The 26,026-nt window shown below is 34.3% G+C and overlaps 1 protein-coding gene across 6 annotated transcripts in view; it reads right to left on the bottom strand.

Moving 5' to 3' along the window:
• Positions 1-2,057: 2,057 nt before the first annotated feature.
• Positions 2,058-26,026, bottom strand: part of Sgce (sarcoglycan epsilon) — a 69,068-nt gene continuing 45,099 nt past the window's right edge. For 2 of the 6 annotated variants that reach the window (XM_047561852.1, XM_047561855.1), the window contains 7 exons: positions 19,700-19,862; positions 17,139-17,350; positions 16,175-16,201; positions 15,240-15,428; positions 5,145-5,188; positions 4,238-4,272; positions 2,058-2,338 (listed from right to left, as the gene is read on the bottom strand). In XM_047561852.1, coding sequence (XP_047417808.1) covers positions 2,288-2,338; positions 4,238-4,272; positions 5,145-5,188; positions 15,240-15,428; positions 16,175-16,201; positions 17,139-17,350; positions 19,700-19,862 — 721 coding nt within the window. In that variant the 3' untranslated portion in view covers positions 2,058-2,287. Of the gene's footprint in view, positions 2,339-4,237; positions 4,273-5,144; positions 5,189-15,235; positions 15,429-16,174; positions 16,202-17,138; positions 17,351-19,699; positions 19,863-26,026 lie in introns of those variants that run through there. The other 4 variants (XM_047561853.1, XM_047561856.1, XM_047561854.1 and 1 more) reach the window with 3 other exon arrangements.

The following is a 26,026-nucleotide window of genomic DNA, read 5'->3' as shown; positions in this document are numbered from 1 at the left end:
CTATGCTCAGGTGACTCATTAGTCACAGCACCAGCCCACACCTCTATTCCAAGCTTCAAATCATATCTCAACTTTCCTACTTCTCTTGTTTTTTTTTTTTTTTTCTCCCCCAAAGGCACCTAAAGTTTGCCTTGAATAAAACTGAACTCATATGAGTATCTTCAATTCTGGTTCTAACCCAGCAGTGTCTATCACAATAGAGAGCACCACTATTTGATCAAGAAAACCCACACATCAGAATTGGTCCCTTTTTGTTCCTTGACATCATTTCCAAAGTATCAATGTACCATCGACCACTCTCTATTTTACTTCTTAAATAGTTCTTGAATCTCCTAACGCTATCCTAATGAAAGTTATCATTTCTCCAATTATATCTATAATAGCCTTGCAACTGTTCTATCCACATCCCCCCCTGCCCACCTATTCATCTGTTCTCTACACTATTGTTGGATTACTTGTATAAAAATGCAAAATATATGTGGCAGAATCACTATTTTTTTTGTAACCTATGAATTAAGGATTATCAGGTTAGCAACAATCAAGGGGACATGATTTGAATTTTTCCTCTTCATCAAAATTAAGTCAGAGGAAAGATCACTTTTTAGGGGAATTTATAGAGATTAAGGTTATTGTTGATGATTTGTAAGATGCAAGCCAATAGTTTCATCCTCAATTCCTCAATATGGCCATTAAAAAACCAATCATAAGTCCAATTACATTTTCCAATCCCCACCATAGCACTTTACTAGAAGAGGTAAGTAAAGTTCTTGATTCCTGATCCACAGTTCCTCCTTTAGTGATGGTGCACTACCTTATTCCTATTCACTTGGGCAACCAGAACATTTTGATTTTACCTGGCAGGGCCAACAATTTGTTAACACTGTCTCTGTGTCACAGTGGAGTCCTCTGGAGCCTTGATGACCTAGAATGTGACCCTGACAGTACATTTACAACCTACAGCTGATTGCTCCTGGAGAGCAGCAAGTGAAAATGCCCTGGTTATCTTAGAAAGAAATGAGTTAGAGATATCTCTTTAAGAAACAAGAGAACCAACATTCTCTGGTAAGTCCCAGAAAGAAGTGGGGGTTCACTACTGATGACATGACAAAGTATTCTTCTAAATGAAAGGCAAGTTGCTGCACAAAATAAAAACAAGTGATCTTTTTGGATTTTGGAATAAGACTGAGATCACATTTGTGTGACCTCTGACCAATTAACAGGCAACACAAAAATGTGCCCAGAGCAGAGAAGAGAAGTTTTTCCAGCTGGTCCAGTTTGCAATAAAAGTTGCCCTGCTAGCTGGCCTCATGGTCACGTGGATCCGATAGCATCCAAGAGACCAACATGGTATGAGGAAGCTCTGTAAAGCCGTGAACATCAAAGTTACTAGGAGGGACCCTGTGGAGCTCAACCATGTCACTATTAGTAACTATTCTCTTTCCGAGCAAATATCCCCTGGGTTGTTTCTAAAATCAAATATCTGATTATGAACTCAGGTGAGTATGCAACCTGGGATACCCTGCTTGAAGTAGATGTTATCAGTTCCATAAAATACATTAACACTAGGTTTCCTCTAGAACACTTTAAGAAGTAAGATATAAAAGCAACAGGGGTAAGACTCAGTGGTACACACCTGTAATCCCAGCTACTCTGCAGGCCAAGGCTGGAGGATAGCAAGTTCAAGGCCAATCTGGACAACTTGTTATGAGACTCTGTCTCGAAGTGGATTTTTTAAATATAAGAGCTGAGGATAGAGTTCAGTGGTAAAGTGCTTTCTTATCATCATAAGACCCTGCATTCAATCTCCAGTACCACAAAACACACACAAAAAAACCCACTACCACCACCAACAACAAGAACAAAAAAAAAAACACACACACACAAAAAAAAGGGTTTACAGTCTACAACAGTTAAAGCACTATTTAAATGGGTAGCTCACTTAGAGTACAAAAGCATAGACACCTCATATAGTCAGAGGAATTCCTTAATAAAATCTTGTTGAATGAAGATGAACATATGAACCTGTTCTGAAGTAAATTTGACCAGACTTTAGGCTCCATTAATATTTATTTTAAAGATCACTTTTTATTGTAACAAATATAAAGTCATCAATGTCTTACAAATTGTCAAAAATGCTTTAAGTACAAAAAAAATACATTAGTAAAACCGAAGTTATATTGTATTATTTGGTACATACTTAATACTGTCAACATGCACACCATATGCCAGAAAAGCTCATGCATTATTGGAAGAAAAAAGAAATAAGATGCAACTGCTATAATTGTGATTATAAATTCATTGCTTCAGTCAGTTTTCTTTCTTCAGGGATACCATTTACCTGCAATGTGCAAGAATGAATATAAGCATAAGTTAGGCAAGATACAGACACTTTTAGATTTGGGGCAAAATGAATTATGGCAAGAAGAATTTTTCTATCTTCTTAACATAATTTAAAGTAATTACATTTCATTATTTCTTTGCATTTGGTTAAAAGACAATTTCTAAATTAGTCCTCCCCTCCCCTTCTTGGACCAAAACTGGAATGTTCTGTATTTCTCAAAAGGTTTGGCCTGAAAATTCCTCCCACAATAAACAAACAGAAAGAGGTTGACTGCAGGATGTATGACTGTACCTTTTAATCGTGGCTTTTAAAAAAATACCATGTGGGTTGGAAGGGCAGAGAAAATGAGAAAACCTGAAGGGACATCAAATCTAATGGCCTGGGCCTAGTCCAAAAGGCAGTGCTACTGTCAGCTGCTAACTGCTCTATTATCCCAGCTAGTGCTCAAGTCCAGGAATACAACCACAGCAGTTACTTCACTTCTTAAACTTTAGATGAGAATTTAAAAGAAAACAACAAACTACATGAAAAAAGCTTCAAAATCCACTCTCCCCTGATAACTTCCATTTGGTAGCTACAAATAAAATTACTTGCTGTCCAAGAGACAAATTCTATGCCTAAATTACCTTCGTAGCATAGTGCTTGGCGGTACTTGGAAAAAGACAGTTATTGTTTCATGATAATCATGTACAAATGTAGCTGCCTCATTATGGGAGGGTAACCAGGGTGAAAGAACAGAAAGGCTCAACCGTACCCATGAAAGTACATAAACAGCACTGAATCCATGCATTTGCAGACAGAACAGAATAATTTAGAAATAGAGAAACAAATTTCATTTTTTTCCATTTAAATGAACGGAATGGGAACAAGGAATGAAACTGTGCCCATTTAGCTCCCCTCTCCAAGAGGCCTGATTCCACTTAGTTATGAATGTGTCAGAGGTGGAAACACAATAATTTTTCATAATTATGCAAAACGCTTGGGCGGCCTCTCTCCCAAAGCACTTAGACACTGGAGCCTCATTGATAAAACAAGAAAACAACCAAGAGGAGAAAGTGCATTTCAGTCAATAACATGATCCAAATTGCAGAAAAACATAAGAAAACAAGAAGGCAATCAGCCATGGTGCTAACTAAAAGGAGATCATTGCTTTCTTCACTCAATCAAAATGCCTGCTCCCCAAAACCTGCTTTAGAAAAATAATTTAGAAAATTAATTTGAACATCCTGAACTCCCCTAAGGGAAAGTCTTTGGCTCCTACCACATTTACTCTGGCATAAATTCTCCTTGTATTTGGAAAAGTTCCCTATTACTAAAAAGCAGTACACTAACAAATCTACTTGCTAAAATCTATTGTGATTATCAAATGGGTAACATCTATTAAATCATCCCTAATATTATCTACTCAAGCTTTCAATTTCTTCTCATTAGTAAATAAATAAAATATGGATCTTTAAAATATTTTTTTATTTACTATTTTTCTAGAAATTATCTCCCTTTTTCTCACTGCATCCCTGAAATAGTCAAGAATCAGAAGATAAACATTTCAGGAGAACTAGAAGTCTATGAGGTTAATAAGGAAGAAGTTCTCCCCATTCCTATTATAGAAATATTCCCTTAAATTTTTTTCTGTTTTAAAAAAATAGCCATGAAATTAATGGTAGTGAGGATTCATTTTTTTCTTTCTTTAGGTGACACAAATTTATAACCAAGTTTGTTTCTTCATCAATCTCCTGAATGCTTACAAACTAATAAGCACTGCCACATCAATATATTGAACAGTCTTGTTGGAACACATTAGCATTTAATTAAAACAAGTAATCAAAATTGTGGGGGAAAATTCTGATAAACAGAATCTCATAATTAAAATCTGATGAAAAATTTCATTATACTTGCCTCAAATCTTTGAAAAGTTGTCAAACGAAAATCTCCTTAAATTCCCGAAAGCAGTAACAGAGAAGATAATTTCTGAATGAAAACATTCAATACATTTCTACATGTGCCTCAAGTTTTTGAGGCTTACTTAATAGTTTCCCTACCACAATGCCACTATTTATACTTAGAATTCCACACCCAACTTACATTTTTAAACTTCTTGCTTTTCCAAAAGAGCTACAAAGGCATTACTGGTTGCCTGGCAATTAGAACTAGGAATCAACCACTAATTAGAAGACAATCATGAATAAGTTATCTACTTGGTTCTGAGATGAATGAAATAATTGGCTGTGGAAAATTTTTAGGGACACTTGAAAGAAATAAACTTAAAGAAAGCAAGTCTTAGGGAAATAGAATAGTCCAGGGAGAATTGTCCGCCATCTTGTCATCACTGGTCATGTTATAACAGCTTTTTAAAGCAGCTTTAAAACCAGGCCAACCATTTTTCACTTATCCCCCTGAAGCCTCAGTGATTAGTCACAATGGTTTCCTTTTGTAAGAATCAGTTTCAAGCTGCTCACTTACTGAGACAAATCCTGGATGCATCCAAGCTAAAAATCTTTCATACCAAGGGGAAGAATAGGGAGCTCCGCTGAAGGAAGGGGATTTTATTCAGTCTTCCTTAATTAGACAGGACCTCCATGGATGCTTTTGCTCTAAGATCATTTACCCTGTGTTTATCATTCTGATGCCCATCTATGCAATAATCTAAGCTATTATTCTGAGGTTCTAAGTCTGATTAAGAAATGATACAACTGTTTTGCCTTACTTGGTGAAATAAAAACTTCATAAATTATATAAAGCCATAATTATCTTTTAATCTATTAGCTGCATCCATAAACATCTACTTAGTATTTTTAGTACTCACCTGTAGTCTGCTGTTGGGGAATCTGAGTCTGGTGTGGCAAGTTCCTAGAAATGATTAACATTATTGAGTAAAACAGTGTTTACACACATGTAAATAGAGAGCAGACATATTAGGACCAAAAACTGCAGGAGATAGCACCCCATGTCCTGTAACCCACTACAACTTCTCCTTCTACTTCAGGAGTTTATAGATGAGGAAACAGGTCTGAGAAGGATAAATAACAGTAATATTTGATAATATTCACGGAATTCTTACTACATGCTATGCTTTAAATTACCTTATAACAACCCTAAGAGGTAGGTTTTTTTTTTTTTTTCCCCATTTTACTGATGAAGAAATAGGCTTAGAGGTTCAAGGCCATGTGGCTAGAAAGCAATGGACAAAGATGTAAACACAGTGATTCCAGAAATCGTGGTCTTAACCTGCATTCTTTCAGATCTAGATCTAGAAAACACACACACACAGATTCAGACATCATCACTGATCATGTCATGGCAGCTTTTTAAAGCATATTACCATCTTTAATCACTTTTCCCAAACATGTGCTCTTTTATCCTCATGCTAGGGAGTGGTCACACACCCAAATGCATTAGTCAAAATGCAAAGGTCACCCCTCTGTCCTTCAGTTCCTACATTTAAGTGCTTGGAATTTTTTTTTTTTTTTTTGGTGGTGGTGGCACTGGGGATTGAACCCAGGGCCTTGTGCACATGAGGCCTGCACTCTACCAACTGAGCTACATTCCCAGCCCTCACTTGGGAAATCTTAACATCTTCCTCCTGATTTCAGCTGAATCTCTCCCCTGCTTCTCTATGGCCACTACCACTTGGTTGAAATCATCAGCATTTCTCACTAGAATCCTCCGACTTCTTTCATCATTCATATTCCTGCTCCCTGTAATCCACTCTGTGTATTGCTGTCAGAATGATCTTCTAAAACCCAAATCTGAATGTGTCATTCAAATAACACACATTTCATATTCCTTATATCTACCTGCAAACTGAGTTTCAGGTTTCTTGGTGCAGCTGAGGCAGCCATCAATATATCTGGTCTCTATGAAGAGCATTCAAACAAAACTACTAACCATCACAGACACTACCATGTTCTACATCCAACCAGCACCCATTTGTCTTTGCAAACTCAACTCAAAATTGGTTACAGCAGACATGGTTTATTCTTATGAGTGAAAAATTTCCATGAAGAATGTTATCCAAATATTTATCATATTATTTTCAATTAAAAAATAACATGCCTACTCATTCTGTAAGTACCCCACCCTCAATTAGGTTACCATTTAGTAAGCATTCATACACAGGCTGACTGTTACTATATTTCTCTGCATTTAATATTTTGTTGCCCCAAAGTACCTTATTAGTACGGACCATTCTATTTTACTTAATATCTCCAACAGGAATATGCAATGTTTTAATGAAGACACAAAGACTCATAATACACATATATTTGTTAGCATGCAGATATATCCATTTGGTGTTTCAAGTCTGGTCATCTCTACTAGTTTAAGAAAATGTGCAATTTGAGTTCTGTGTGGAAGAAACTCCAGGAGTCAGCTCTTGCTACAGAGTAAGGTTTGATCCAAACCAGAGAGTTTCAGGTTTTTGTTTCTCTTCAGCAGTGGAATTCCTTTTAATTGAAATCCTAAGCAGAACACTGATGTACAAAAGAGATAAATGTGAGGTTTCCCTGGGTTGAAACAAGGGAGCCAGGATTCCTGCCTGCTTTGTTTCCTTTGCCCTACATGTTGGCCCCTAACGCCTATCTAAGAAACCTCCAAGAAACAAAGTTTGAAAACCTTTGATTTGAAGCATTTCAGCCAGGCAAATATTATGTTCCAAACACAATGATCTAAAGTGAAAAACAGTGCATGCCAAATAAATACTGTTTAAACTCTTAATCTCTAGTTAATGTCTTTGAGTGATTTTTAAAAATTCAGTTTCTTTCAAAATATATTGTTTAAGGAAATAACAAAATCAATTCTAATTCAATTTAAGGAAATTATTTAATAATTCATTCTAATGATGACATTCTTTTTTTGCTGTTATGTCTTAACCACATTTATGTTCATGAAGTCTGAGGGAGTATTTCTTTTGGTTTGTTCTTCAATATTCCACACAATGGATATCGGTTTCGGTCACAAAAGTAAAAAAGTAAAGTTAGAAACCACAAAAAGAAACTAAGTTCAGATTTAAAGATGGAAAAGTAACTACTTTTACTCCAAATGTCAAAGTGCAATTACATGGGCATTTGGGGGTGAGGAGGGGCATAATTGACTGAGCTTATTCTACATTCTAAACTGATAGAGTGCTCCCTTTGCACACTACACACACCACACACAAGCACTTCCTCACTACTGTCTTCAGCTCTACCTTGTCCATTAAGGGATTAAAGCAACCCATTTTTGACAAAGAGCACAGAACCAGAAAAGCACAGAACATAGATGTTCTGACACAAGTGGTGGTTGCTAAACAAAGACATGGGTTTCTCGAAAGCTAGAGTAAGCATACCCCAAATTCAAAATCAGTATTTGAATGAGTGGTTGAAGCCCCTCTTGTTGGCCCTCCCAACATACTCTTTTGTGGAACTCTGCTTGGAAACCACTGATCAGTCAATCCATGCCCTGTCATTTCTTCTCATTTCTTCTCTAGCCTCCACATTTTCCTCTTCCACAAAACTGCTGAACTTTCTAAATCACAATGGGCTTAGTTAGGTGACAAGAAATGGTTGGTTAAGAAATGTCACACAAAAACTAGCCAGAAATTTGGAAAAGATACATGAGAAAGTGTGTGTATTACCTTGGTTTGGGGACTTAAAAATACCTGCAATGCATGTTACAGTTGGCTATGTTTGAATGATTCATATGCACTCCGTAATTTCACATATGAGTTATGCATCAAAAGTGCTTATGTGTGCAAAAAGGTGCTCAATCAAAAATATGTTGAGATTCAAAGTCCCCGTCTAAGGTGTGTACACCTTTCTGTTTTTGTTGCTGCCCAAACTTGTGACTGCCTGTGAGTCTGAGTGTCAGAGTGTTAATGTATCTATGATGGGCATATTCGAAGTGGTGTATTCCACTAAAGAGTTGAAGGGATACTTCAGAAGAGCACTGCTTCAGGCTTACTGGAAAAATGCCTATAACTAACTCTACTGGAGTTAAGACACAGAGAATGCAGCAAGAGAGTGGGAGTGTTTCCATCCTTGCTGAAAACAGGCTACTACAGTCAATTATACAGGAGAGTGGGGGTTGACTTCAAATAGAGGCCCTATAATCCTTCGAAGAAAGGACCTTTATACAGTCATAAAACTACTTAGAATAATTAAGTTACTAATGGACAAACTGAAAGGTTATAATGTGTAAACTGCAGCATTACGTAGAAAGTTAAGAAAACTAATTCTTGGAATTATTAGCATTAATTATTTTCTAATTTTATTGCCATAATTACATGCATTTAAACAGAAAATTGTGTAAATTAGTCATTGCAAAAACTTCATTCTTCAAGAAAGCAAAGGTAATAACTTGCAAATTAAGAAATAAGTGATTTTGGGGGAGTACACAATTATTTGTTATTTGTACAATTGTTTCAAGGTAATTTGACATTCTTGGATACCCTGTAGAGTAATTCTATGAGTAAGGTGGATGATTATCAACCAATTACATTGCTACTTGCTCAAAGACTCAAAAGCAAAGTAATTAGCATAAAGCCACAGAATCTATGCCAGAATAGCAAGAAAATAACATTAGTTATGTAGAATACAAAACACTTTTCTTTTGAAATCTCATGACATTTAACAATTAAAATAGTAATATATTTTGAGAATTTCTCATTATTTTAGCAAAACTGATATTCCTCAAACCTTGATTTTGCCACAAAAATATTTCTGTGAAAAAGGTGACTTGGGTCTGTAACTACTTTTGTTAAGGAATCAGGATATTATCTGGAAGATGGGAGGGAAGAAGAAATATCACAAAGAAATTAGAAATATTGTAATTCTTAATTTCCTTGATTTTAATTAAAAATAGTGTAATTCTACATGATATATAAAGGAGAAACATTCATCTGTTTCTTTTAACTTTTTTCCCTCTGCTTAAAAGCATAAAAACCTATCACGGCTTTACATTGAAGCAGTATAAATCTATAGAGTCAAAATCCATCAAAGGATATTGCACCTATCACTTTTAACCCTAAACTCACTAAATTAAAAAAAAAAATTTAAAGTCAATGACTCTGAAATATTCCTGGTTGCTTGATAATTTTTGTCAACAGGAAACCATTATCTTGTTCCCCTGAAACAGTCTCTTCAATTGATCTCAACTTTTATTTAAACTTAATTTTTTATTTATGGAATTTTACCATGAATGAGAAGTTGATTCTCATTACCACCAAAGTGAAGATATAATAAGGCTATATTTCAATAAAACTACAATGATTAGTTACTATCTGTAATTAGAAGACTTAATTCTACTTTTATACTTGTTAATTTACAAAAGATTAGGCAAAATCTACCTTCTGTTTTTGAGGGGCACCCAATTATCCTAGATCAGGTATTTAATGAATAAGAAAGATTTTTGTACAGTCAATTAAAATCTTCCTGGAAAATGTGGCACACCTTCCCATATTATTCACTATATAACCATCCTCTATAAAGATACCTCCAACTCAGGAAAAACCTGTTGGTATTGATGTTGTTAAAAGAAAATAATAATAAGGAGACAGATTTCCTCCCAAAAGGCAACATAATTCCTCGCAAATTTAACACTATCTTATATTTTAGAATATTGAATATTTGGGATCCTCCATTTAATGTCCTTTTCCAAGAGTAAAAATGGCCAACTGACTACACTTTCAGAGGGTTTTGTAGCTTTTCAAGGTATAGCATTTTTCTATCCCATTCAGACACTGCTTTCTAATCAGAGCTAATCTCTCACTTGCTCACAATATTTAACTTGAGCAGTTTAAGGAGGTGTGGAAAAGTCTAGAGACTGACATGCATAAATCTACAAACAGTCAAACTTTCTAGACAAGACCCACTGCCTGCTCTTCTTTCATATGTCCACACATAGGCCTCAGGGGAGTTGAGGAAAAACTGTTCCCCTTTTAAAACTCCAGGTGGAGGTCTGTGAAAAACAAACACTTCTTCCCACCCCCCGCTCCCCCACCAAAAACACCGGAGGCTCTGGATTTCCAAATCCTAAAACTTAAGTCCTTTAAATCAGGGATTCTCAACCTCTTTCCTGTTCTCCCATAACATATACCTCTACTAGCCTCCAAATCTCCAGACTCAGGGTCCTGAGATCTGCATTGTAGAAGTTGCAACTGACCTGCAAAATGGAACAACTACATTAGACTCTCAACTTTAATATCTAAAATCCTATGAGTTAGAATTTATTGTTTTTTACTTAAATACTTAACAAAGGTTTATCTTGAGGTATATCAACCAAATCTGTTATAGATTTTTGATGTTAAGTCTTTGGTCACAAATGTAACCCATAACCACAACAATGATTCTTTGGGCAAAAGCCATGTACACTTAAGAATGACTTTACTGTGTGATTTCCAGAAATGAATTGTAAATAAGGAGACTGTCTGTGAGGGAAAAAAATTCTTCCTACTATTCGTATCTTATTCACTACAAAGATAGCTGCAAAGATAACTCAGTATAGATGATGCAGAAAGTCTGAACAGATAAGGGGATGGGGACATTCTACAGAACACTTGGCTATTGTCTCTCACCACAATCAAGGTCATGGGACGCAAGGAAGGTCTAATGAACTGCCCAGACCAGAGAAAACTAGGAAGATATGATGACTATTGTGTCCTAGACAGAATCTTGGAACAGAAAAAGAACAGTAGTGGGAGAACTAGTGAAATCTAAAAAAAAAAAAAAAGAGAGAGAGAGAGAGAGAGAAAAGTCTGAATCTAGGTAACAGTAAAGTACCAATGACAGGTTCTTCATGGTGACCATGAATGTGCCATGATACTATAAGGGGTTCACAACGGGAGGAATTGGCTGATAGTGTCTGAGAACTCTTTGGATTGTCTTTGCAGCTTTCTCGTACCTCTGAAATCATTCTAAAATAAACCTATGTATATTAAAGAATGAATATATGAGCAAAGTAAATTGACCTTATATTTCTAAGACCATGTGATAATTTATAGCCTGTTTATATTGTTTCTGTAATTTGAAAAGCAAACGGCACACTAGAAAATGAAAGCTCTCCTTTCTATGTGCTACATCTCCCAGTTCTGCCCTAGCTTCCCTTTCTACCACCCCTCTACTCACTTAGCTTGTAAGCTAGATCAGAGATCCCTGAGGTAAATGACCATACTATCTATTCCTGAGTAGAAATCAGGATAGGTAAATAATCTAATCTCAGCACTGACCTAATTTAGCTTTGTCTCTTATCACTATCTCAAATTTATCATCTACAAATGATTAAACACTTTTTTTTTTTTTTTTTTTTTTTTTTTTGCTGGATAATCATGGTGCCAACCTGGAGCCCTGTAAAGCATTTGACCAAACAAGAAAATATCATTATGTAATTGACAACAGTGGCAGCCCCTCATTACATTGCTGTCATGAATTCTCTATACCTCTGATATGGGTCGACTTGTTCAAAATACCAAACTAACTTCTATGATATTTTTCGTTCTTTCTTTTTTGCAATAGTGGGGATTGAACTCAGAGGCACTTGCCCACTGAGCTACATTCCTAACCCTTTTTTTATTTTTTGAGACAGTCTCACTGTATTGCTCAGACTGTCCTTGAACTTGTGATCCTCCTGCCTCAGTCTCCTGAGTAGTGGGATTAACAAGCGTGCACCAACATTCCAGCTCTATACAACTCTGAAGGAAAGCTTTGAATGTTCTTGAGTCTTGCTTAGACATCCACAAAAATATTTAGCCATATCCTTATGCCTGAATGTTTCTGGGGTCAAGTCTGAAGACTAAATACAACATCCTGTAGCTTATCAAGTTATTTGAGAATGATAAATTCAGTACATGTAGTATGACTGTGAATATGTAAAGATGAAACTCAGGTCCTTTTTAGGAAGGGTTAATTAATAAGTATAAGGCAGCATTATCTAAGCATACACCTAGTTATCAGGTACTGTAATGTGTCATCAAATACAATATCTCATTTTAGTTCTGACAATTCAGTTTCATTCGAATGACCAAAATATTTATGTGTCTACTTGATGCTGAAATAAAACTTTTAGAAAAACAGCTATGTTTTTCAGTTGAAGAGTAAAAGTTGAATTTGTGTAAAGGACAGCTATGATGAACCTGATACAATAAGTCCCCTATTATCTGACATGGTTGGAAAATGAGGTTAATCACATATTCTGGCTTATAGGGAGTTACCATAGAGACCATGCACATATTATCCATTTCCAAGAATAAAAGAAAGATAATATACACTCAAAACTGAAACGACACCGAATGTAATTTAATTTTCCTCTGATGAGTCAGACACACTTGATGATCCTGCAGTACCTCAGAATAATCATTGTGAACATCATCAATTATCTATGTACCCTATTTATATAGAAGTGCTAGTTAATGGAGCTTTTCCATTAGCAGAAATCTCAATAATACAAAGGTTTTCAAACTTAAAAACACATGTATGTTGAAATTGTTGCAAATTCAGTATAACAACCTATTGCATTTGCAAATAGATCTGATCGACATAATGACAGTGTTGATGGGGTTATGGAAGGACCAGGAAGATACATTTGGTTGTAAACTAGACAGGAAATTTTATTTTGCTTGTATATTAGTAAAACATTGCAAAATCCTAGCCACAAGGATTCAAAATAATTTTGAAGGAGCTATTCTTATTCTTATATATATGGTTAGAAAGGGTAAAATGCTAAGTCTTAAATGATAGAAGTCTTAAAAAATGTTAAATCTTTTTTCTCTTCCCTTAAAACTTCACAGCAGGAGAGTTTAATGATTTACAAACATATTCAAGTTCCTCTGTTCATTAAAATAGTTTTGTATTCTATAATTTTTTAGCAGTGTTACTTTGTCAATAGAACCATTTCCCAAACTGTGTTCTTTGAAGAGTTAGCTTAATACTGGCCCTGTTCCATGGATTCACAAAGCACACATAAAATGATCTGAGAATTCCCATAGCTTTAAAAAAATAAAAAAATTAAAAAAAAAATAAAACCTGGTTTCCAAGTATATTTGACCATTTCTTTTCTTTTTTTTTTTTTTTTTTTTTTTTTTCCTGTGCCGGGAATTGAACCCAGGGGCATTCAACAACTGAGCCACATCCCCAGCTCCATTTTTTATTTTTTTAATTTTGAGATAGAGTCTTGCTAAATTGCTTAGAGTCTCACTAAGTTGCTGAGGCTGGCTTTGAACTTGAGATCCTTCTGCCTCAGCCTCCCAAGCTACTGGGATTACAGGTGTGTGCCACCACGCCCGGCTGACCATTTCAATTTTAAAGAATATCTATTAGTTTTTCATTGACACTCTAAACAATTTAAGAAATACTAGTATTAAAAAAAAATACGGAAAGCCAGTCTCAGCAACTTAGTGAGGCCCTAAGCAACTTAGCAAGACCCTGTCTCAAGATAAAAATAAAAAGCACTGGGGATGTGGCTCAGTGGTTAAGCTCCCCTGGGTTCAATCCCTAGTCTCCAAAAAAGGACATATACCTTTCATTTTGAAAATTAATGATAAAGTAATTCCCAATTTCAAAAAGACAAGTGAGATGGTTAAGTTGTGCATTATTACAATATTCTTGAAATTTTACTAATGATATCCATAATAGAAGGGCAACTGATCTTTAGAGAGCATAGAAATCTCTCTCTTTCGTTCACCACAACTAAATTCTTTGAAACTTAAATACTTAGTTCAACCCAGTATAATATTTCCAAAACCCCAAATTTTCTATGTGTAAGTTTCCCCCATTGTTGAAAAATCTTTAATTATTCACACACACACACACACACACACACACACACACACACACTATCCTTTGCCTATGTGACCCTGAGTAAATGATGCTTGAGAGCTTTAGGAAGATATTTATAACATATTTGAATTTCCAAAGTATTTTGGCAAAGTTTATCTAGGCTGACTATTTATACTATCTATCTCCCTTGTTTATTCTTCAACTACTAGGTGCATTTTACCTTATTACAATAAGCATTCTTGATGGAAAATGTACCCAGCCTGGTTTCCAGACACACTTTTAAACCATGTTTATTTTCATATTATATTCCAAGGTGTGTGGGCAGCAAGGAGAGAGAGGAGAGAAAGATATTTTCTGCATATACATTCCATTTATATAGAAAAGGAGGAGGACCTCAAAAGTCAACTTTGTGACTTTTAGTACTTTGGGCAATTGAATTCAAGCAATTTTAACATATGGTTAAAAAAAAATGTTCTTAAAAATAAATCATAGCTTTACCCTCTATTTCATATACCAAACTCTAGCTTTGAGGCATAGAAAATTCCTCAGCCTCCTCTCCCACACCCATCCTTTTCACAGTCCTGTAGGCTCTCTAACCACAGACGTTCCAACACTAGACAAGGATTAAGCTAATAAAATATGTTTATAGTTCATATTGAAACTGCTCATTTTGATATACAAGCAGATCACAAAAAAAAACTAAAAATCCTTTACCCTGACCAAAAAAAAAAAAATTAGATTACATAGGGCTATGACAATAAAAAGAATAAAAAAGAGGAACAAAACCAAATAATTTCCAACATTCTAAAAAAACCATCAGTTTGCTATCCTTTCATACATGGCTCTCTTTTCATAATTAACTCATTCTTAAGCAAACAGACATAATGGTTTAATATCAGTATCAACTTCTTAAACATTAAGGTGAATGTGGTCTTTTTTGGATTACTGACAACAAAAAGGTATTTCCTGAAAGTGTTTCTACAGAGTTTACATCAAGTCAGTGGGAAGAGTAGCTACATTATCAATGAACTTTTTGTGTTTTCTCTTCCAATTATAAATAAACAAAAGCAAAAGCAAGGAAAGTGCTGGTCTCCATAGACATTAGTAAGCATATGTGGGCACATGAGTCGCTCTGGCTCCGAGGCGATACTTACTGCTGTGTTTGCATCAGTGGCATATTCGTGCTATCGTAGCTGTCTGTGTGTAGAGGAGGGATGATCTCCCCAGTTACAGGGTGAAACACAGGAAGTGTCGACAGGGGCCATGCTATCTCTCTGTTCTTGGACATATCTCGAAGCTCCTTGGTAGATTTCTGAATAGCACTGTGATGGACCAATTGGATGCTATGTCAAAAAAAGAAAGAAAAAGAAAAACAACAACAACAACATATATTTAAAATCATATATTAGCTTGATGGTTCATCAATTTTAAAAAGTTATAAAAATGCTTTTTCTTCTAAAATAACAAGACATTTTTGCACTTTGGGCATTCTACAAACTCTCCTGGAAGGAGATATATCTCACATACTTTTAACAGAGCAGAACTGAAAATTACAAACTGATTCTGAAGTAAATAATCTCAAATTAAACTAAACTAAGAAGCACTGTGTTAATATTACAGCCCTTAGTAACAAACTAGTTTTCTATTTAGTTTCTATGATTAAGATACAACTACAATAACTTTTATATTGTTGCTTCTGGTGGGGCATTTATAAATACTCACAGAAATTTCATTTTATAGTAGTTATTACTGTAGATTCAGGAAAACTTGTATGAAAGGTCTTTTCATCTGTTCTCTGGTTTATAGAAATGCAGATTGGGAAATCACATAATATAAATGGCAAGTTAATATTCTGAATCTGAAATATTTTAGGTTTAACTTTTATCTAGGTAAGCTTAGTTTTCAAACCCTTTTTATTTTTAGTTTCTACCCCTCCTAAATATCTCTATTTAGAAAGCAGCTTTCACATTCATGAAATAAACTATGAAAGATGATGAATGAAAAAAAAAAGCATGACACACATGTATGGAGTGTGGTGGGCAACGGAGAAGTGGAAAAAATGATAAAGAACAGGAAAGAAGACACTTACTCTGGTGTTTGCATGTTTCTCTTTTCCCTAGAAACAAAACAAAATTTATGAATTAAATAATAGCATTGATATTTGGAACATTAAGACTATATGCTCATGGGATCTTGCATGATGTGGAAATGCTGACGGTGTTACTTTTAAATGCAACCAGGCAGCATTTGCCACCAGGTTTATGATATTACTTGGATGAATACACACACAGCGATGGAATACTGATGAGAAACACACAGAAAATGGAAAAAAAAAATGGAGATTAAGACTCAAGCTCTTGATTGAAATAAATTCTATGACATAATGAAATCAGGCTACATGTAAAAATGGAAGAACTTGTTACTTGCTGCTTTATTAATTTTTTATCCTTTGCTTTGTTACCCTGACTTCCAGATAATCTCAGGAGATTACCTTAATTGACATAGATGTCCTGAAAGTACTAACTATTCATGAAGTGAAGACTCATTACTCAAATTTTACATTATTTTCATTAATTTACTCCTAAGCTATTTTTTTAAATATATTTTAAACATTTAGATTGTGTCACCCTGTTTGACAGCAGAATTATTTCAAGAATTCTGACCATCACTCTGATCAAACTAAGACAATTTATTTATTTAAAGTGCAATTACCATGTCAATAGATTCCACAGTATCTGCTCACAAAAGATGACTTGTGTATAACCAAAGTATCTAGTCTCAATTATTCTTGGGACTGTTTTGCCAGCATGAATTTACATCTAGCCTTAATAATTTTTGAATAAAGTAATTATGGCTCCTAATTTAGTTTACTAGACTCAAAACTAATTCATTTTAAAGGAATAAAGTACTACAGTTTGACTTGAACACAATTTCAATTCATTTATAAAGTATTATATGAACTAAATGAAACTCTGCTCTTAATGGAATCATCTAGGTTGCTATCTTGGCAGGCTCTCTAATTTTTTTTTTTATTAGTGTTTTAAAGTACTCACACGCCTTCCCGTCGGCAGCACATGATATAAGCAAGTATTAGAAAAAGGACCAGTGCTACTGCCGAGGGCACAGCCAGAGTAATTAGGAAATCCGTGTAATAGTCTCTGCTTTTCAAAGAATCAGAAGGGGGTTTGTACTCTCCACCATCAGGCAAAATCCCCTCTCCACGAATCACTTCCTGATAGGTGGACACTTGCTTTGTTTTATCAACCTGATACAAAAGAAGACAATTACACACCAAATTAATAGCTGCAAACATTAATGAGATTTAAGATCTAGACACACCAAAACATTCTTTGACAAATTACCTTAAAAAGTCATCTTTTCCAATTATGTTATCACCTTGAATTTCCAATTATTTATTGGAGTCAGGGAGAGATAATGAATGAAAGTAATAAAGGCTTTATCTTGGCCTATTTTCTGCATCCTTCCCTCAGCATATATACATTTACCCCATGTGTATAAATACATAATAAATGTGTGTAATGTAATGTGTGTGATTTTTTTTCTTTCCTCCAAAGCAGAAGTCTTTTACAGTATTGTGTAAATTTCTTGTTTTCTAGTGACAAATCTCTAGTGTAGATGTTAACAAACGATAAACTGGTATGAAGGTATAGTTTCTCAGGTTAGTGAAAGGGGACGAGAAAAGAAAAAAATGAAAAACAAAAGGGACAATTTCCCAAAGTGTTCTTGATCTTTCTGCCATTCAACTGACAGACGTTTTTAGAAAAGACAATTAATAGAACATGAAACCCATCCAGTGCTATAGTTTTACTAGATTTTATCCCAGGATCAAGAAATGCAGACTTGCATTATGTTAATTTACCTCCATGTTAGCAAAACTGCTTTCACAACAGAGTAGGAGTTAATGATACTATGGTTGTTAAAGGATGCTAAAAAGTTAGACATGTGAAATTTGTTGCAGCATTTGCTACCAGAAAAAAATGCTGGGGAGAATCAATTATGGCATAATATCTTCTCCCAAAAGACTTCACTTGAAGAATTTTGTTAATAATGCAATGCTTTATTTCTATCAAGGAATTAATATTCTGTGTACTTTTTAAGAATGGGAACTAAATACTTGATGGATTTCCTTTTCTTTAATCCTGGACATTAGGGTACTTGTTTTCAAAAATGACCTTATTGCCTATTGTAAAGTTTAGGTCCCAACTTAAATTCCCTATTTATTATATTTATTAGACTCTTTTATTGAAGCCTTCTGAAATCTTTTGTGGCATATAAACAAATATGTATAAAATTTTAAAAAATGAAAATTCCCAATCTTTCCATTTATAAAGCCTTATGACAAAAACTAAAATCTTCAAAGCATAAGTCATTTTTAAACTTTCAGAAATTAGATAATATTCCTGCATATAGGCTCATGTTACAATCCCAAGTAAAATGGTGTCGGTAGGGTCTGCCTTCTGACTCTGTTGAGAGTAATCTATTTAAGTTTTGGTGGCAGTTGCTCAGTCCTTCACACCCTTGGATGATTAGCACCCTGACTGAAATATTGAGCTTTACAAACTCAATATTTGCCTCTAATGTACATAAGCCCAAACAGGAAAATAATTTAATTTGATTTAAGAAGGTAAAGGGCATTATTTCTCTACGATGCCAAGGACATGAGAAGAGTAGTCCAGGGCAAAAGGCCACAGGGAGTGCTAAGTGTTGCAACATGAGTAACATGTTCTCCAGTACTGGAGCCTGGCAAGCTGCCTGCAGTGGGCTCTCTAAGACATGAAGTGACAGTTGTGTTTATGTGTCAATAACTTTGTTCAAATGTCAACTTTAAACTTAGATCTAATTCACTTCACTGCCAATCATAAAGAGCTGACAAAAGTTAAATCTAAAGGTCACAAAAGAATTAAAACAACTTTGGTAACTTTCAGTTAGCAGGATCAAAATGTTATATAGAGAGATACATAATACAACTAGTATGCACTTATACAAAAATATTATATACATGAAACCACATTTTTCTAAATCTTATAGTATGCAAATTAAAAAGTGGTATAAAATATAAAAATATTTGATGTTTGTGAATTTATTCTTAAGGCTATGGATAAGATACTAACTTTCCTCACTTGGAATTGTTTCTTGACCCTTGAACTTTTCCTACAATTTGTTTCCAGGACATTGATAGCATAATATTGGCTTATTTTTGGATTTATTATTGTCCTCCATTCTCTCCCTCCAAAGTAAGGTGGTGGCAGCAAATTTCAGAAGAGACTTTTTGCACATACCACACTGACTCCATAATCTGTGCTGATTAACAACAACCTGCAAGTCCAACAGGTTCATTTGGACCACCTGCCAAGCTAATCCAGCCTCAGCAACTATTCAAAGGTAGAGTGAGAACAATAGTGGAGATACTCTTTCCTAAATGGAGGCCCTGTCAACGAATTTACCAAATCCTTAAAGTCAAGGAAGTTCACTGCAGTTAACAAAGTAAACCCAGGATTTGTTTCTAAAAGCTATTCAGGTTTTAGTCAAATATAAAGTCCAGCCACATCACTCTTAATTACATTTGCAAAAATAAAATTAAGCAAAAACTCACCAATGAAATTTTGCACCAGTCAATGTAAAACTGAGTACGAAATTTTTTATCACATGTTATTACAGGCTCCATTTCTTGACTGCATCTCAATTGATTCTGTGGATTTTCAACTTCTCGTAAACAAGAAGAAAATGGGACATCGGCACCAACCATGACATAAACACTGTAAAAATGTGAAACTCTCAAGTTATCCTTTAAGAAAATTGAAAACACTGAAAAACAATCTCCCCTGAAAGCAGGATTTATCCTTTTGAATTGAGGGATTAACTAGAATCATCCCTAAGGTAAGAGCCTAGGCTTTAAAAGCAGTGATTCATGTAGGGCTTCCTTTCAGTCATTTCTCTATTCAACCAATATTTACTGAGTTCCTTGGTGTACCAGATTCTCTCTGCAATCTACATTAATTTCTAGAAATTTTATTTCATCCTTTTTATTTCATTCAAAATAGTTGTGGGTCATATTCTGATCACGATATTTCATAGACTATTTACACTAAATATTATTCTTAAATTGGTTAGAAAATAACCCTATCACTAAAATAATAAATAATTATAAGTAAACCATCTTTACTTGATTTCATTATATACAGTAAGATTGTGAAATTATATCCCTGGACATATTAGGCTCCAGTCATACTTTGTTATTCTACTCAACAATTCTGTCCACTTTTGCAATACAAACCCCTAGCACTTGGTCTCTTGTGATAAGACCTTCTCAATCTTTAAAGAACTGTTGTTTGGTAACCACAAACAAGAAAAACAAAATTTATATTCTTGGTGTGTATGTTAGCAATTATGAGGAAAGAACTCTACTTAATTGACATGATTTCATAATAAAACAGAATATAGTGGCAGTAGCATTTAAATAATCTTGGAGCAGTTTGAGAATAAGAGAATCTCACTGACTATTCAAAAGAAAAGGGAAAAACCAAGAAATTACTCTAAATAAAAATTATTTCTTCTCTTAATGTTATAGCTAATTATAAAATAAAATCAAACTATTAAAATTGAAGCTGTCCTCTTTGCAGAATTTACAAAATGATCCTAAAATTCATATGAAAATTTCAAGAAATCCAGAGTAGGACAAAAAGAAAAAATATGACTAAGAAAAATAAATTTGCAAGACTTATAGTTAAGTCTTGTAAGATTTGAGTTAAGACTTACAAGTTAAGTCTTGCAAGTCTGTGTGTAAGATTTGAAAACTTACACACAGTTACAATAATGAAGACAATATGGTACTGACGTAGAGACAGACATGACCAATGAAATAGAATTGAGTCGGAAATATACTCTCATATTTAGTAAACTGATTATCATCACTGATACCAAGACAATTCAATGGGGAAAAATCTTTACAACTAATGGTGCTAGAACAACTATATATTCATGTGAAAAAGAATGAAGTTTGACTCCCTACCTCACACCATATATACAAAAATAACTCAAAATAGATCAAAGAAGACTTCTGGTTTCTGATCCAGTAAATAAAAAGCTTGGAAGGCACCACACCATACTAACATCAAATTAACACACACACACACACACACACACACACACACACAAAAAAAAAAAAAAAAAAAAAAAAAAAAACTGAACCAACTGAAAAATAAACAATCATTTTTAGATCCATAAGAGAAGTGAGGTCACAAGGCGATGGCTGCCCCCAAATTTGGAGAGACCAACAGACATATTCAGAGAATCACAACTTACTGTAGAAGAATCTTGTAAGTTGAAACCTCTGGGGGAACCAATGCTGGGGTAGGAAAACCTGGACTGTAACTAGCAGAGGCTCATTGTAGAAAAGTCTGTCAGTGAAAAACTCCAGGGGGACCCAGTTATTGGAAGATCCCCTCCCACTGCCACACATACACTCACCCATGTGAGTTTTATCCCCAGGAGCTCTACCAGGTTCTTACAGTAATATTCACAATCTGCTTTTGCTTCCAGCAGGAAGTGAGGAAAAGGGAATTTTAAAATACATAAGACCATTCTGTTCTTCTTAACAAGATCTGCCTTTAAGAACTAAAGTGTAGTTCACATGAGAGGCACAGGTGATATTCACAGCTCAGAGACACAAGCTCATGAAAAGACTGAGAACTAATCCATGACTATGGAATGCTTCCCCTGCCACCACATCTCATTACTAAAGGCTGTAATTTATATCAGTTCCTTTTAACCCACATTAGTCCAGTTATCAGGAAAAAAATTTAAAAATTTACTAAAAACATAGCTTGAAGGGACCAAATAAACATCAGAACCAGACTCTCAGAGATGTCAAGAATGTTGGAATCATGAGATATGAAATTTAAAACAACTACTATTAATGTGCAAGGACTCTAATGAATAAAATAGACCTGCCTTATAAGAAAATGTTAAAAGAAGTTCATTAGAGGAACAGAAAATGACATAGGTCAGAAACTCAGATCCACATAAAGAAAAATGAAGCACCAGAGAAGGAATAAGTGAAGCTAAAATAAAAACTTCAGTTTTTCTTATTCTTAATTGATATAATAGATAATAGTTTATTCAAAATAATAATAGCAACACTATACTCACTTATGTATGCCTAAGTGTTTATGGATGCCTATGTATGAGCAACTGATTGATAACAATGTTACAAGAGAGGTGAGGGAGGAAGAGGGACTATTTTATTATTATAAGATACTTGTACTACTACAAAGTAGTGCAGTGTTACTTGAAAGTGGACTTGAATTAGTTGTACATGTACATTGCAAGTTCTAAGGCAACCACTAAAAAAAGGAGAAAGAGAAGCACAATTAATATGCTAAGAGGAGAGAAAATGAAATCATATAAAATGCCCCATTAAAATCAAAATAGGTAGAAAACAAAAATAAGAAAAAGGACAAGGGCAACAAATAGAAAATAGTAAGAAATATGGCAGACAGTAATTCAGTTAATGGTTATTTTAAATAGCAATGGTCTAAATTCAACAATTAAAAGAGAGATTGCCAGAGATTTTTAAAACAAAATACAATTATATATTGTCTACAAGAAATCTATTTTAAATATAAAAACATACCGATGAAAGTAAATGGATGGAGAAAGGTATGGCCTGCTAACACTAATCAAAAGAAAATGAGAATGGGGCTGGGACTATAACTCAGTGGTAGAACATGAACTTATTATGCACTGGGTTCAGTCCTGAGCAAAAACCAAACAAAAGTAGGAACAGCTTTATTAATTTCAAAGAGAACAGACTTCACAGCAAGGAAAGTTGTCAGGGGGGGAAAAAGGGATATTACATACTAAAAAAGGCATCAATTCTCCAAGAACATAAAACAATCCTTAACGTATATTGTTAAATAGCAGACTGTCAGGGCTGCGATTATGGCTCAGTGGTAGACCGCTTGTCTAGCATGTGTGGGGCACTGGGCTCGATCCTCAGCATCACATAAAAATCAATAAAATAAAGGTATTGTGTCCATCTATAACTAAAAAAATTTTTTTTTAAATAACAGATTCTCAATATATATGAGGCAAAAACTGAAGAAAACTGCAAGGAGAAATGTATGAACCCACTATTACAGAGAAATCCATATTCTTCTATCAGAAATGAACACATCCAACAGGTGGAAAATCAGTAAGGACATAGTTAACTCAACATCATCAGTAGATTAAACAGACATCTTTTTAGGGTATGCTATCCAATAATAACAGTGATAAACATTCTTCTCCAGGTCTCATGGAACATTCACCAACATTCTGGGTCATAAACAAGCCTTAACAAATTGAAAAGAATAGATAGCATGCAATGTCTGCTCTCAGACCCCAGTAGAATTAATTAGACATTAAGATAAAAGATAACTAGGAAATTCTAAAGTATTTGGATATTAAGCAAACACACTTCTAAATATGCATGTGTCAAAGAAGAATCTTAAGATAATTTTTAATTATTTTGAACTAAATGAATTAAATGAAAATAGAACCAAAAACATATCAAAATTTTTGGAATGCAGCAAAACCAATACTTGGCATGAATTTATGGCATTGAATGTATATACCAGAAAAAAGAAAGACCTAAAATCAATTAGGTAGGCTTTTAGCTTAGGGAACTATGAAAACAACAGCAGGTTAAATCCAAAATACAGAGAAGAAACAATAAAATTAGAGAAGGAAGTTGGGCACGAAGGCACAGGCCTGTAATCCTATAGACTTGGAAAGCTGAGGCAGGAATACTGCAGTGCAAGGCCAGCCTCAGCAATTTATCAAGGTCCTAAGCAATGTAGTGAGACACTGTATCAGAATATAAAAGACTGGGGATGTGGCTCAGTGGTACACTGCCTCTGGGTTCAACTGGCACTATCAAAAAGAAAGAGAGAGAAGAAATTAATGAAATTGAAAACAGAAAATCAATAGAGAAAAATCAAAGAAACACAAAGCTAGTTCTTTGAAAAAAAAAAAAAAGCAATAAGATTGATAATCCAGGAAAACCAAAGAAAGAGAGAGAATTTATAATATCAGAAATAAAGGACAGATATCATTAGAGATTTCATGGGCATAAAATAATAATCAAATAATAACATGAACAACTCTATACCCACAGATTTGATAATGCAGATGAAATAGAAAATTCCTTGAGAGAGACAATCTGTCAAAACTCATACAAGGATAAATAGACAATATTTATAGGCTTTTATCTAGTAAAGAAATTGAATCAATAATTAATAAGCTTCCAAATAAAAAAGAAACCCAGCCTAGAGGGGTTCACTATTAAATTCTCTCACACATCTAAGGAAGAAATTGTGCAAATTCTCTAAAACCTCTCCCAGAAGATAGTCAAGAGAATATTTTCTACACCATTTTTTAAGGCCTACATCTTAATACTAAAATGAGACAAAGACATTATAAGAAAACCAAAGACCAATACCTCTTATGAAAATAGATACCAAATTCTCAACAAAATATTAGCAAACTGATTTCAATTTTGTATAAAATAAATTATAAACAATGACCAAGGAGTTATGCAAGGTTAGTTCAACAATTGAAAATGAGTTGATATGATTTATCAGATCAATGGAATAAAGAAGAAAATTTGCACGATCTTATTAATAGATAAAACCATTATATAATAAGCACTATTATTAAGCATGATCCTAGCATTTGACAAATCCAACATTTGACAAAATCCAACATGCATGCATGATAAAAATTTCTCAGTAAGCTAGGAATACAATGGGAACTTCCTCAATTTAGTACAGATTATCAACAGCAAACAAACAATGAGAACCAAAAATGGTACAACTAACATTATACTAAATAGTGAGAAACTCAGATTTTTCCTACTGATATCAGGAACAAATAAAGATGGCACCTCTAACTACTAGCTTTCAACATCATATTGGAAGTCCTAACTAATGCAATAAAAAAGAAATTAAACGTATACAGATTGTGAAGGAAGAAATAAAACTGTCTTTGTTCAACAGATGAGATGATACAAAGGAACAGATTTTTAAAACCTCTTATAACTAAGAAGTCAGTATAGTAGTAAGATTGTAGGATTACAAAGGTTAATATACTAAAGTGAATTATTTTCCTATGAACCAGCATGAACAGGTGGAATTTGAAATTAAAACACATTAGCACTCCACTAAAGTAAATACTTAGATATAACTCTAACAAAATGTATACAAGATACACATGAGTAAAATTATAAAATTCTAATGAAAGAAATCACAGAACTAAATAAATAGAGAGACATTTCATATTCATAGATAGGAAGACTCACCACTGTCAAGATGTCATTCTTCCCTAATTAATCTATAAAGAATTCACCTGATTTTTTTTTTTTTTTTTTTTTTTTTTTGGGTGCTGGGGATTGAACCCAGGGCCTTGTGCTTGCAAGGCAAGCACTCTACCGTCTGAGCTATCAGCCCTTCCCTAATTAATCTATAGAGCCAATATAATTCCAATAAAAATCCCAGCAAATTATTTTATGGATACAAACAAACTTATTCTAAAATTTACAAAGAATGTCCAACATGATACTGAAGTAGAAGAGCCAGGTTGGAGAACTGATACTACCACAACTCGAGAATTCCTATAAAGCTACAATAATCAGGATGGTGGTATACTGGCAAAAGAATAGGAAAATGGTTAATGGTACAGAACAGAGTCCATAAATAGACTCACATAAAATTGATCTTTTACAAAGGAGTCAAGAAAACACCCTGGAAGAAATCAAGTCTTTTGAACATTTAAATGATGCTGGAATCTAAACTTATGCCTTAAAAAAAAAAAAAAAAAAAAAGAATCTAGACACAAACCGTATGCCCTTCACAAATATGAACTCAAAATGGATCATGTCTAA

Source organism: Sciurus carolinensis, chromosome 8 (assembly GCF_902686445.1).
Source record: "Sciurus carolinensis chromosome 8, mSciCar1.2, whole genome shotgun sequence".
NCBI lineage: Eukaryota > Metazoa > Chordata > Mammalia > Rodentia > Sciuridae > Sciurus > Sciurus carolinensis.
This window is presented reverse-complemented; position numbering and strand designations above follow the sequence as displayed.